Source organism: Ambystoma mexicanum, chromosome 10, assembly GCF_040938575.1.
Source record: "Ambystoma mexicanum isolate Mex_15411 chromosome 10, UKY_AmexF1_1, whole genome shotgun sequence".
Taxonomy (NCBI): domain Eukaryota; kingdom Metazoa; phylum Chordata; class Amphibia; order Caudata; family Ambystomatidae; genus Ambystoma; species Ambystoma mexicanum.
Window position 1 is genome coordinate 17,954,802 of NC_090932.1, and position 13,438 is coordinate 17,968,239.

Below are 13,438 nucleotides of genomic sequence, written 5' to 3' on the forward strand. Positions count from 1 at the left end.
TGCGGGAGACTTGCACCTCTGACCAAGCAGGGATGCAGCAGGAAACAGTTACTTGTAGTTCTTAATGCAAATGTATCACAGCATCGGTGGCAGCCCGGGGTAGACCTGGAGAGACAGGGGTCTTGAACTCAGGCCTTTGTAGAGGGCCCAGCTTCGCCTCCTGGCTCAACCAGGTGCTTTAATTCATTGCAGCCGTCAGCCTATAAGCAGGCTGGATGTTGATTAGTGGTTCCTTGATGCTCCTGAAGGTGGGGAACGAGCCGGGGACAGCTGCAGCCATCTTTGCAGTGGATTCCGATCCACTTAGAGAATAAGCTGTAGGTGCAGAAGCCAGTGCATGGATGTTGGTAGACATCTGCTCACACTGCACTGGCAAGGAAGAGTGTTCCTCTCTGGCCCTACTCCATGCATGTGTTCCCCTATAATCACTATCACTCCCTGCATGCTTCCCCGCTGTCCCTACTTCATGCATGCATTCCCTCTATTACCAATCCTTGCATGCTTCCCCTCTGCCCCTACTCCATGCATGCATTCCCTCTATAACCGCTCCTTGCATGCTTCCCTTCTGTCCTTACTCCATGCATGTGTTCCCCTATAATCACTATCACTCCCTGCATGCTTCCCCGCTGTCCCTACTCCATGCATGCATTCCCTCTATAACCGCTCCTTGCATGCTTCCCCTCTGTCCCTACTCCATGCATGCACTTTCCTCTCTTCTTCCTCACACCTTCTTGCCTTCCCTCTTACTTCTGCTCTTACCTCCACTAAGACCTACCATTCCCTCGCACATCTATGCCCCTCCCTACTCTCTCCTCACCTCAGCAATATTGTAAATTGTTCCTTATACTGTTTTCGAGTTGTGATTCAGTTGTCATCTTATGCTTGTATTTTTGCCTGTTCTTATGTAAAGCACTTTGGATTAAACGGCTATATAAATTCAATAAAATACAAAATACAAATTCCCTCTATAATCACTCCCTGCATGCTTCCCCTCTGTCCCTACTTCATGCATTCCCTCTATAACCACTCCTTGCATGCTTCCCGTCTGTCCCTACTTCATGCATTCCCTCTATAATCACTCCCTGCATGCTTCCCCTCTGTCCCTACTCCATGCATGTGTCCCTCTATAACCAATCCCTTTGTTCCCACTCTCTCCCCACACCCTGCATGTTTCCTCTCCTCCCTCGCTGTCTGCGCTCATACCGTGTTCCCACTCCATGAATGCACACTCTCTGTTCCCACTTCTGCGTTAGTCTCCTCTGTCCTCTTATTCCCAGTAGACATATTTCTCTTTCTTCATCATTTAATATTTGCTTTTCTCTGAATCAGTCCATGAAAGAACCTTGCATGTGTTAGGATGCGTTGCCTTTTATTTGAGCAACTAGCCCCTCTTTGGAGACCCATGGAATCGCTTCGTCAGCCCTACTCGCGTATTCCTGTGCATTGTTTAAAGCCATTGCAGAATTATAACCAGTACCAAGTTTCTCAGTCACATATGAGTGATGTTAATTCGTCAAAATGCAAGGGGTGAGAGAAATGACATCAAGGGCACAGTGACATAACAAGACGCTCCAACACTTGCCTCCAAAAGTATCACAGCATGCCCTTTGATACTGATGACATAGCATAAAATAATACATACGGCAGTCGAGAGGCGATTTCTGCATTATTTCAGGACATGCACAGCTTAACATTCCGTTAGTCACCATATGTAAATCTAACATGTTTCGAACATGCTCATATGTCCAGGTGCTACTATCATGTGCCAATTGAAGCCTCAAATGGCTCAGTTATGACCTCATTGGCTGCCAGTAAATGTCTCACCTGCCTGGTAAAGCTACCATATTTAGGTTGCAACCTTCCATTTCCATTACTGACCTCCGGCCTCATTAGAGGTTTGGTGGTATTTCGGTAGTTAATCTGCCAAAATACCACCAACCGGATTTACTGTTACTGCCACTTAGTGGTGCTAGGCGGTGTTAGTCCCCATTTATTGAAGTCGATAGGACTCCATGGGGATTTCGGCGAAATTACTGCCATCGGTAATTCAGCTGATTTGTCTGTTTTTTGGCCTTAAGGTGGAGGAATTCATTCCCGCATTCTGCTGGAGTTTTGTCTTCCACCTTACCGCCAATCCGGTAGTTCAGAGGTGCAGTAATGGGACGGTAATGCTGTTATTATTGCATCGCCACCGTTTTTGGTCACACCGCCAAACTCGTAATGAGGCCCATTGTCTGCCAAGTGTAATGTCAAGTGCCACAATGAATCACTTTTATGCTTGTTAATGCCTCAAATCCATGGTGTTGTCATTGTATGTTAGGGGCATCCTGACATGTCTGTGGTTTCATAATACGCTAAAAGCAACTGCAAATGGCAGAGTAAGGCCACTGTATGAGAGTTAATGCCTGAGTTTCCTGGTGTAGTCCTCATATGCATGATGATGCCGCACAGACACAGGTTCTCCTTGGTCAACATCTTCTCCTCATGTGTTAATGCTCTTGGGCGGTTGACAAGATCCTCTGCTCTGTAAGAACTAGTGCAGCCATTCTGCCGTGACCAGGCAGGGCCAAGCGCCTGCTGGGAGTTGCAGCACAGAGAGTCTTACAAATGGACACGGGATTCTGGTGCTGGCAGGACCTCCCTTTCTTCCTGCCGCCCTTTGCGATCCTGACTTCCCTCTGATGCAAGCAAAGGTCTGGAAATATCCCACCACTCGTACTTCCCTCTTAAAAGCGAATAGTGGAGGGTCAGGGGCCACCTTTTCCAACCATTGTCCTGCTCTTTGTTTCTGGTGGTGCTGTGGTGAGGTCTGACCCAGGGGTGCAAGAACAGTGCCAGTAGACCCAAATGAGAACCTTAAATACCAGCTGGTACCACCGGTGACTTTCAAGGACATCCCTGCCAGATACAATACGCAATCAGCAACATGCAGCTTGCACTAAGTTGTCGGGTATTAATTATTGGAATAGCTATTATGATTTACTAACTCTGAAGTACTCATTGTGTCGAACTACCAAGGATGAACAGTTGAGCAGGCCCTTCTGAGACAGATTACTGGTTGCAGTCTTACTTTCACTGAGTGCCTGTTCCTGTTCCAGCTGTGTAACCCATGCAGGATCGTCTAAGGCACACTATTACCAAAAAAAGGAATTTTCCAGGTCGGAGTGGTGCAATGTGCATGTGGGCAGGATTTCACTGCCTCAAGTAATCACCCAAACAATCTGTCAATCCTGTATTTTCTTTTCTCCACTCAGGTTTTAAATCCCTTCTATTTGTTCCAAGCCGGTGCTTTGGGCCTCTGGATCGCTCTGGGGTATTATGAAGTGTCCGCCGCCATTATCATCATGACGCTTATTTCCATCATCATAACCATATATGACCTTCGACAGGTGAGTGTCATTCAGAAAGTGTGTGTAGAAACAAGTGTGAGCTGTGTGTGTGAGAGAGAGATGAGACGTGCGGTCTGGAGTCTATTGATCCTGGATAACCAATCTAGTGGGAGTTAAGGTGGCACTAACACACGGTTATGTGTCCCAAGGTCCTGTTGGTGGGCAGGTTTGTGACATGGAATCTTGTACTTTGAGACACTCTTTCCTGACAACTTGAATGCCCTGTGGAGGCAGAACTAGTCGGTGTTTCTCCGCTAGGGGGGGTGCGTTCAAGGACACCTAGAGCTGAAACAGTGACTAACATGAAGATATACAGCTTACACAAGTGGGCATAAAATAATAAGGCATGACCCAGCAAAGTGAGTTCCTGCCATGAAGCCTTTATACACTGTTTTGCTGTTAAACCTATTTGAGAGATCAACAGAACCTACAAAAATCCCAAGTTCAACAATGAAAAACATTTATTTATTCAGTTGTCTTAAGTTTTAGTTTTCATTACGGGAGCGAACATACGGCACGCATTGCACAAAGGAGCTAAGAAGCGCGCCAGTTAGAAAAAAGGACCTTACGACGTCGTGCATGCATCGCTGTCATTTTGGAAATTCATTAGACTTTTTCTTTTCTTCGTTGCGCTCCATTGCGAGAAACTTTTGATGAAAGACATTATTCTTGGAGGAGACGCAGTGTTTAGAATTTAAAAATAAAAGCTGACAAATGGATAAAGAGACTTCAAGCATAGCATAAGAGGTAATCTGAAAGAAAAAATATTGACAAGGATTACACAGGAGTTTATTGAAAAAATAAATAGTAACAGTAATTTTTGGGCAAATCATTTTTAAGGACTTCAAGAAGATAAGAGAGTGGTAGAGAGAACGAATAGAAGAGGAAGTTTAAGAGAATTTCAGCATTAACAAATACAAGCTGGGAAAATCATTTAAAAAGTAATCTACAGTCAGCACCATAATTCATTCAGAAGCAGCCTAAAGGCAATTAAGCTTAGGCAACACGTAATAAGAAAAGTTATTTACTGAAGAGAGAGTTTAGTCCGTAGTGAGATTGAGAATTATTATTTAAAATTGTACTTTCCTTTTAGGATCACTACTGAACAGACCATTCCAGTGATGATAGACTGAAATACGAGCAGTAGAAGTTCCTGGGTTTTTTACTTTCTCCATTCCCCTTTCCCCTTGGGTTTGCCTGTTCAATAGTTTTCTAGTAACAGAATAGTTAGGCTGGCAGGCTTTGTGGGTCTGGAGGGCCAGCTTCACTCCTGTGAGGGCCAGCTTCACTCCTGCAGGATCCTACAGCATCAGTTTCTGACAGAATGAAAGGCCCACAAATCTGATCCTGCCTGAGTGAAGATGTACCCAGAGGCTGGGTTGAGTTTAGCAACTTTGGGAAAGATTTTATTAGAAGTTAAAGAAGAACTAAGGGAGACTAGGAAGGAGACTTTGTCCTTGGGTGTTAAGATGGAGGAGTTGAATAGTCAAGCAAGAAAAGGAGATTCAGCGGGATCCTCTGGTTGGAGGTTGGGATTAGAAGGAGGACCGCCAATTTTGTATCCTGAAGGAGGAGATGTTAAGGAGACCAGAGTAGTTGTGGAGAAGGAAAGAGGAGCTCATATTATTTGGGGAGTAACAATGGTTTCTACACCCTTAGCATCCCTGGAAAGTTTTGGAGGGGATTTCAGAAAATTCAAATCTTTCCTTATGCAGTGTGAATCGAACTACATGTGCAGGCCAGAGTCATTTCCAACAGAAACCTCCAGAGTAGCATTTTTGATCTCGTATCTCACTGGAGAAGCGGCAGCTTGATCTGTGCCCTTAGTTGTGAGGGGGGCTGTCGAGCTACATTGTTGGTTGGATTTTAAGGCAGCTTTTGGGAAGATGTTCGATGGAAGAACACATTCACAGAGTGTAGATGGTGAGCTTTTAGAGTTGCGCCAAGGGAATCATGAGTTGGTTACTTACATTACCCAGTTTAGGGGGTTGGTTTTCGAGAGTGGTTGGCCTGAAGAAAAGAGAGCTTCCATCTTTTATAGAGGTCTGCGTGATGAGTTAAAAGACGCCCTATCAAATATAGTAGAGAAACTTACCTCTTGTGAAGATCTGATTTCTTTGGTAATCAAATTGCATGTGAGATAGGGGAAGAGAAGGTCGGAAAAGCGAAGAAAGTTTTCTGAGAATAGGGTATGGTTCAGGAGTGAACGTCCCAGAACAGATCAGGTGATGCAGGAGGTTAAGGGTGCAGTGCGGGATGGCCAAGTTAGTTCAGTTAGGCCACCTTTGACCACGGAAGAAAAAGACAGGAGACGAAAGGAAAATGCGTGTCTTTATTGTGGTGATAGTACCCATTTTGTAAGGAGATGCCCATGCACCACAAGACGATTTCAATCATTTGCTGGAAGAGGACAACAGGTGGCGAATACCATCCAGACAGCTATTCCACCCATCACATTAAACGTATGCTTTACTTGGGAAGGTAAGCTTAAGTGTGGTGGTCCGTGTGTTATAGATTCTGGGGCAACTGGACATTTCTGGGATATTGGTTTGGCCGGCAGATTGGGAATTCCAGTAGTTCAAAAGAGAGTACCTGAGCACGTACGGGCTGTAGATGGTTACATGCCCACACTCTGTGACCAAAAATCTGTAGGAATCTTAAAGTTTCAAAAATAGTCAGGCAAGGTGGTAATGATAGGAATAGGGCGCGTCAGCAGCCCATTGTCATTGAATGAGCCCGCCGGCGCGGGTGCATTCAATGACAATGAGGCGCCTGCCACGCCTTCTGCCACCACGCCAGCTTGGGGGAGCCCTTGAAAGACTCCCCCGAGCTGGCGTATTGGGGGGCTAATGGCACCTTTTGTCAAAGGCACCCGTGGCAGAGGGGCGCACTTAGCCCACCGCCGTGGGTGCCTTTTGGCATCAAAAGCCTGCATGCCACGCCTTCTCCCGCTATGCCAGCTCGGGGAAGTCTTTGAAAGACTCCCATGAGCTGGCGTGGTAGGGGGCTAATGGTGCCTTTTGTCAAAGGCACCCATGGCGGAGGGGCGCATTTAGCCCACCGCCGTGGGTGCCTTTTGACATCAAAAGCCTGCATGCTGCGCCTTCTCCCGCTACGCCAGCTCGGGGGAGCCCTTGAGAGACTCCCCCAAGCTGGCGTGGGCAAAAAAACATGTACATTTAAAAAAAAAAAAATCTTTTTTTAAAATCAAAATCGGTATTTGTTGCCAATAAAGAGGTAGACGGTAGGACTGCTTAAAAAGCGGTATCCTACCGCCTAAATCGGTAGGGTTGGCAAGTATGTAGATGGAACGCAAATTACCTCTGGGTTGATAACTTAAATGACTTGTTTACTGAAGATGAAGATTGGGGAAGAACATAGTGAGGAAATTGTGTTTGAACTCATTGATGCACCACAGTTACAGATCATTTTAGGCATGCCCTGGCTTTCGTTACATAATCCTATGATAGATTGGGGAAAAAGAACAGTGGAGTTTAAATCAGGTTATTGTAGAGAACAATGTTTGGTGAAGGTTTCAGAGGAAGGTCAGGAAGGAATGTCTAAACCACTTGGAGTTTGTTTGGCAGCAGGATTGGTAAAGGAGCATGTGGTGGGGGCTGTAGCTGGTGTTTTACCTGAGTGTTCTAAGGATTTTCAGGATGTGTTTGAGAAAAAGGAAGCTAATAAGTTACCTCCTCATCGGCCATTCGACTGGAAAATTGATCTTGAAGACGGAGCACCAATCCCTTGTGGAAGAATTTATGCCCTTACAAAGAAGGAGAAAGAGCTCCTAAAAGACTACCTACAGGAAAATCTTGCTAAAGGCTTTATCCGACATTCGCAGTCACCAGCAGCTTCACCTTTATTCTTCGTTCCCGAGAAAGATAAGACTCTGAGAACTTGCATCGACTACAGAGCATTGAATAAAATCACAATCAAAAATCGTTACCCGTGCCATTCGTGGCTAGCAACGAGATGCGACGGACATGCGCCTCGCCGGCTCCCGCGACCGCAGCCGAAATCCTGAGTAAAACGCCTGATTCCAAGTTTTGCAGGGTCTCCAAACATCCCGGCCGTGCAACCGACATCCTGAAGCAGAACCAGACCGAAGAGCAGAGAGAATCGCGCCCGGGATAAATAGTTTGGAAGCGTATGAAGATAGGTGCGGGTGCCGACGCAGGCTACCTAAAATGGCCGCCTGAGTGGAGTCGCCGAGGGCGCCACATACAAAGTCCGGTGCTGCTCTGCTGGCGAAGCCACACTGCTGCCCCGACCACTGTTCTCTGGCGGCTTGGTTCCCAGCCCCGCGGTGGCTGGGCGGAGTGACCCCCTCCTGTGATTCTGTGCGGGCGTTGCCCGTGAGGCTGGATGAGTGGAAACGGAGCCGGGTGCCCACAGGGGGCAAGCCAGGCCCGGACAGCGGGAAAGTGGACCGGGGGCCCCTGTTTCACGGTGCCCTGTGCCGCCCCCGGCCATCCACGACTCCTCCAGGAGGAACACAGCGACCGGGACAGCTGCACCGCTGAGCGCCCCCCAACAGCCCTCATACAGCGGAGCAGGAAGGCACCCGGGTGTAGGCTCGCCCCTGGGAGAACCACGAAGCTGCCCAATCTACCAGAAACACTAGCTCACACTGTCCAGTGTGAGGGGCCGGGGGGCCTGCGTCGAGCAGGTGCATATTGCTCCAGGTCTTGTGCACCCTCGCCATACATACGCAGATCCAACCGGGAGGAACAAAGACATCCGCAGAGGTGCCTTGGCAGCAGCAGTAGCATATACCCTTCCCCGAGCAACAAAAAAATGACCCTGTAATGCTGTACAACGTTGGTAAATACAACGCCTGTGGCCCTAGATTCGCCTCCAGTCAGCCAAGGAGACGTGTCTGAGGTAAACCAGGAGCCTATGATGGGGGACTCGGTTTGGGAAGCACGCACCGCCAAGGAGTTGGGGACTGCTGCACAAGCCAGAAAAAGGTGTGCACTGACCACTGACACAACGCCAGGAACCAGCATAGGCCCATCACACGGCGCATGATTCTCAGGCGTGGCCGCACCTGTCAGGGTACCATAACAGTGCTGCCAATCACCAAGGACACAAGTCAACAGGTGCGGCCACGCAGCATTGTCTCTGAATTTAGCGGGGCAAAACTACTTCCGAATTGGCCACAACCATAAGCAGAACAAATCGCCCCTAACCCTTCAGCATTACCGGAACACCTCCTGCGAGCCTCAGGATCATAGGGCAGAGTGCCAAACACCAAAAGACCTCGGACCACACAGCACTCCGCCTCACAAACACCAAGGACAGTAAGCAACACAACAGAACCACGCCTGTCCAGTCGCAAGACCCTCTGGTGAACATGGGGAAGGACAAACTGAAGAAACACCCCACACAAAACAGAATAGAGCAATACACAATACCCCCAATCCAGGCCCACGACTCCCAAGCTTTGCCCTCCATTGATACAGAGCCAGAACACATTGCTTTCTTTAAAGGATGTCATGCCGGCCATCGCAGAATCCTGCACATCAATGGAGCAAAAGATGGACGGAATAAGTCTGGACGTCTCCCTCCTCAGGCACGATTTATAAAAACTATCAGCACGCACCGGAGAAGCTGAATAATGCATCTCCACCGCAGAGGACGGACTACACAACATGCAACAGCAACTCCAGTGTCACAACTAAGCTCAAGACACTGGAAGACGGAATCGAGGAGGGAGAAGGGAGATCCAGATGAAACAATGTTCGCATAGTTGGTATCCCCGAAAAAACAGAAGTTCCTTGCATGGAACTTTCTCAAACAATGGCTCACGGACCTGTTTGAACCGGACTCCTTCTCCAAGTTTTTCTCCATCGAGAGAGCACATTGCATGCCCACGGGAAGGCCAGCGCCAGGTGCACCCCCACGCACCGTGATAGCGAAGCTTCTAAACTATAGAGACCGGGATGCACTGTTACGTACCAAGGGCACGATCACCTTTAATGGCTCCAAAATTGCCTTCTTCCCCTACTACACGAGGTAAGTGCAGAAAGCTAGACAATCCTTTGACCAGCTCAAAAGACAACTTCAGGCATTGGGAGTCAAATATGGTCTACTCTTCCCTGCACACCTTAAAATGTATCACAAAGGAACCACAGTCCACTTCACCGACCCCATGGAGGCATGGTACTGGGCCGAGCAGCACATAGTTGGAGACTGGTTGACACCTCGAAGCAACAGGGGCGGAATCCCCAGAATGCCAGCCGACCAACGACTGGTACCACCACAGGCAGCAGGCCAAGACCAACTGGAGGACATAGGTGGCTGACCCCTGCTTCGATTCACAACGGGGCCTCCAATCACAGCAGTGAGTAGTAAACCAAGATGCCCAATGCCCTGCCAAGATGCCTAATACCTCACACAATGCGTTACATGCTTACATAATGCGGCTACGTGGAGGGACATCTGCCCCCTTTCCTCAGGCCGCCCCCCCTTTTTCCTTTCCTATAATGCAAAGGGTGACGCTCCTTCACCACTCACCCAAGAGGGCAATCTATTCACGTTACAGTTCAAAGCTCGTAAGTTGTCCGGTTGACAACTAGGAGATCTTATGTTTGGGCGACTAATGCTTCTAGGTGGGAGGAGTATAGTGTGGAGGACAGGGGTTTGTTCAAGGGACAAGTCTAGCACAATACATTCCGATATTAGATAAGCGAGCAACTACACATAAACACTACTCACTTAGGCTCATCAGGCCACCTGCCACAGCATACACCTCTCCCATCACGAATGAACATGGCTGAGCATGATGTCACTACCAACACCCCCAGAATTCTCAAATGTATGACATGGAATGTCAACGGTGTAGGTAACAGGATTAAACGCTGACTAGTCATGCAGTACCTAAATAGACATGCCCCGGATATAGTCCTTTTGACCGAAACACATCTGGAAGGCACAAATTGCACCCTATTCAAGCGCACAAACTATAGACTTGCGTTACACGCTGGCTTCACCATGGAATCCCGAGGGGTAATGATGCTAGTACATAAGAAGCTCCCCTTTCACCTAAATACAGTTGCACAGGATACTGGTGGCAGATACGTATACGCGACAGGTTTACTATGGGAACAATCCATTGCAATTCTGGTGGTCTACATGCCTCCCACCCTACTATCCTCATTACTCGCTGACATCTCCCCCCAGATCAGTGAAGACACGTCGAACATCATGATAATAGGTGGCGACTTCAGTGAAGTCATGGATGCCAGCTTAGATCGCTCACACCTACGCAGCAGAAGTCCCAGCGCAGCTACTAAACTCGCCACATTTGCAAATGCCCTGGGCATCCGGGACGCATGGAGAGCCCTCCACCCTGACAATAGAGAATACTCCTATCTGTCACGCCCTCTCACACGACCTTTCCCTCTTCACATCTCTCCTCCTCAGGCGCCTCTCGCCGTAGTATTTCCCGTTCACACCACCAGCAGGGAAAACACGGCAGGCGGAATACCATGTTGGGCGGATCTGCCTCGTTTCGCCCTTTTCCGCGTTGGCGTCTGCCATGGCGCCTCTTGCACAGCCGGCAACGTCAGAATACCAGGAAGTGCCGGCAGCTCCAATCACTGGCCACGTTGCGCTCCATGCAACGTACGCGAGCAGCCACGTGATACGTCACGTGATACCGCTCGCCCCTTCAAAAGAGGCCGGCAAACAAGACTCTTTGCTTCACAGCTACTTCAACTTCTACGGAGGACTGTCACGCATTACCCTTGCTCTTGTTTGCTTCGACCTTGGAACTCTTTTCGGATTTGCTATTGGATTACCCTTGGATTTTGGCGTGCTCTCTGATTTTCTGGACATCCGACCCCTGTTATACTCTGGACTTGCTCTTGGATTGCCCTTCTGTTTTGCAACCTTCGGATTGCTTCAAGCCTTGCTACAGATCTTGCCTCACTCCACGAGGTACTGGGAAGGAGTGCCTATTACACCATTCCGGCTTGCCGTGGATTTCCCTGCGTAGGTTCTCTACCTACATTCCATCTCTATTAGGTAAGCTGGTGTCACTGCATTTTGTTTAACTCTTCCTATCAATTGCCCATTGCCATAATAGAGTATATTCCTGATTATAACCTTTTGCCTTATAGCGCTCAGGGGTCCTTCCGGCGTTCTCAATACCAGGCCGACGACAACACTCCTTCCTGTGGCCTTAAAGATTGCTCGGGCAGTGTTTATATTCTGCTCGAGCGGTACTTGGGGACGGAGGCATTTTATAACTGCACGACCATCAAGTCGGACCCATCAAGTCAGAACAGACTGTGAAGCCTTATGGTCGTCTAGTTATGGATGTTTCAGCCGGGGACCCTGTGACTGCTTTAATGCAAGCAGTGACATCGCTTAGGACAGATATGGCAGTTGCTACCACTGCCCTCCGCACTGATTTAGCCTCTGCCACCACTGCACTGAACCATCGTCTTGATGCCATGCAAAGCACCCGACATCCCTTACCTGCTGACGCTGAGTTCGGCGATGCTGCCTCATCTCATAACACCCCCATCACTCCACTTACTTTGCCAGTCCCGTCTGTGGTGGTTCAGACTCCGTTTCCTCTAGCAGCCCCTGAGAGGTACCAGGGAGATCCTTTGAAATATCGCACTTTTATAAATCAGTGCAAACTACATTTCTTATGCCGACCTCAAGCTTTCTCTGACCCAGTCTCTAAAGCGGCTTTTCTACTCTCCCATTTGTCGGGTGTAGCAGCCACATGGGCCAATCCGTTTTTGGAGAGTAATCATCCCGCTCTGTACGATTTCGATATATTGACTCAAGAAATGGCTAAGGTTTTTGACACTAGATATAAAGCCCAATCCAGAGACATGGAGCTCTTAGATCTCACTCAAGGTCGATCTACTCTCATTGAGTATATTACCATGTTTAATCAACTCGCCACCGAGACTTCATGGCCAGAGAATAAGAAGGCAGTGATCTATTATCGGGGTCTGTGTGGTTCCATGAAGGATGCTTTGTCTGTAGTGCCCTCCCTTCCCTCACTTTATCTTGATCTGGTAGATTTAACCTTGCAAATCGACGCCAGACGGGCAGAACGTAAGGGGGAAGCAGGGATATCCCAGAGCTCACCTTCAACCTCATCTAGCACCTTACCTGAACCCATGCAGATCGGCGGGGTACGCAGTCCTATCACACATGCCGAACGGGAGCGCAGGAGGGCAGACAACGCTTGCTACTACTGCGGACTCAATGGGCACTTTGTAAAGGAGTGTCCCCGTCGACCAAGAAACAAAGCTCCGGGTTTTCCGAAGACTCGCCCTTGAGATCAGGGGTTGGGGCGAGTCCTATACCTAATACCTCTGATCTTGCTTTTGGTCCCGTTCGACCTGTGGTGGTGCAAGCTTCCTTAAACCTAGCTGCAGGAGTTTCCCATGCAATACAAATAGTGATCGACTCTGGTGCTACTGGTTGCTTTATAGACATAGCGCTAGCCAATGCTCTAAACTTACCTCTGGTCCAAAAGAAACACCCCGAACCAGTTCATGCAGTAGATGGGACGTCATTAACCTCGGGACCGATCTTACACCAGACAGCCCCTTTGGAACTAGTCATACAGGAAGTCCACAGAGAGACCATGTCTTTTGACCTCATAGCTACGCCTCAGTTTGGTGTTATCCTGGGCATTCCTTGGCTAAAGAGGCATAATCCTTTGATTAACTGGGGTACAGGTCAGGTACTCTTTGAATCCGAAACATGTCAATACTACTGCCTGCTTGAGGCACCTCAGGTTTGCAGTCCCGCAGACATCCTAGGGATAGTCGCTTCATTAGACATAGAAGACAGGTCCGATTCCCCAGACTCACACATGATAGGGGCGGTCACAAATAACATACCTCCTGAGTATTATGAATTTCGGGCAGTGTTTGACAAAGGCTCTGCAGAAGGCCTTCCTCCACATCGATCTTACGACTGCCCCATTGATTTAATCCCAGACGTCTCTATCCCAAAGGGGCGGATATACTCCTTAACCCAAACAGAGGAGCGAGTCCTTCAGGATT

The 13,438-nt window shown here is 48.5% G+C and overlaps 1 protein-coding gene across 2 annotated transcripts in view; it reads left to right on the forward strand.

The window, feature by feature from the left end:
* LOC138491106 (probable cation-transporting ATPase 13A4) overlaps positions 1–13,438 on the forward strand; it is a 1,999,067-nt gene that overhangs the window by 743,068 nt on the left and 1,242,561 nt on the right. For both annotated transcript variants that reach the window (XM_069617426.1, XM_069617427.1), the window contains exon 7: positions 3,255–3,389. In XM_069617426.1, coding sequence (XP_069473527.1) covers positions 3,255–3,389 — 135 coding nt within the window. The remainder of the gene's footprint in view (positions 1–3,254; positions 3,390–13,438) is intronic.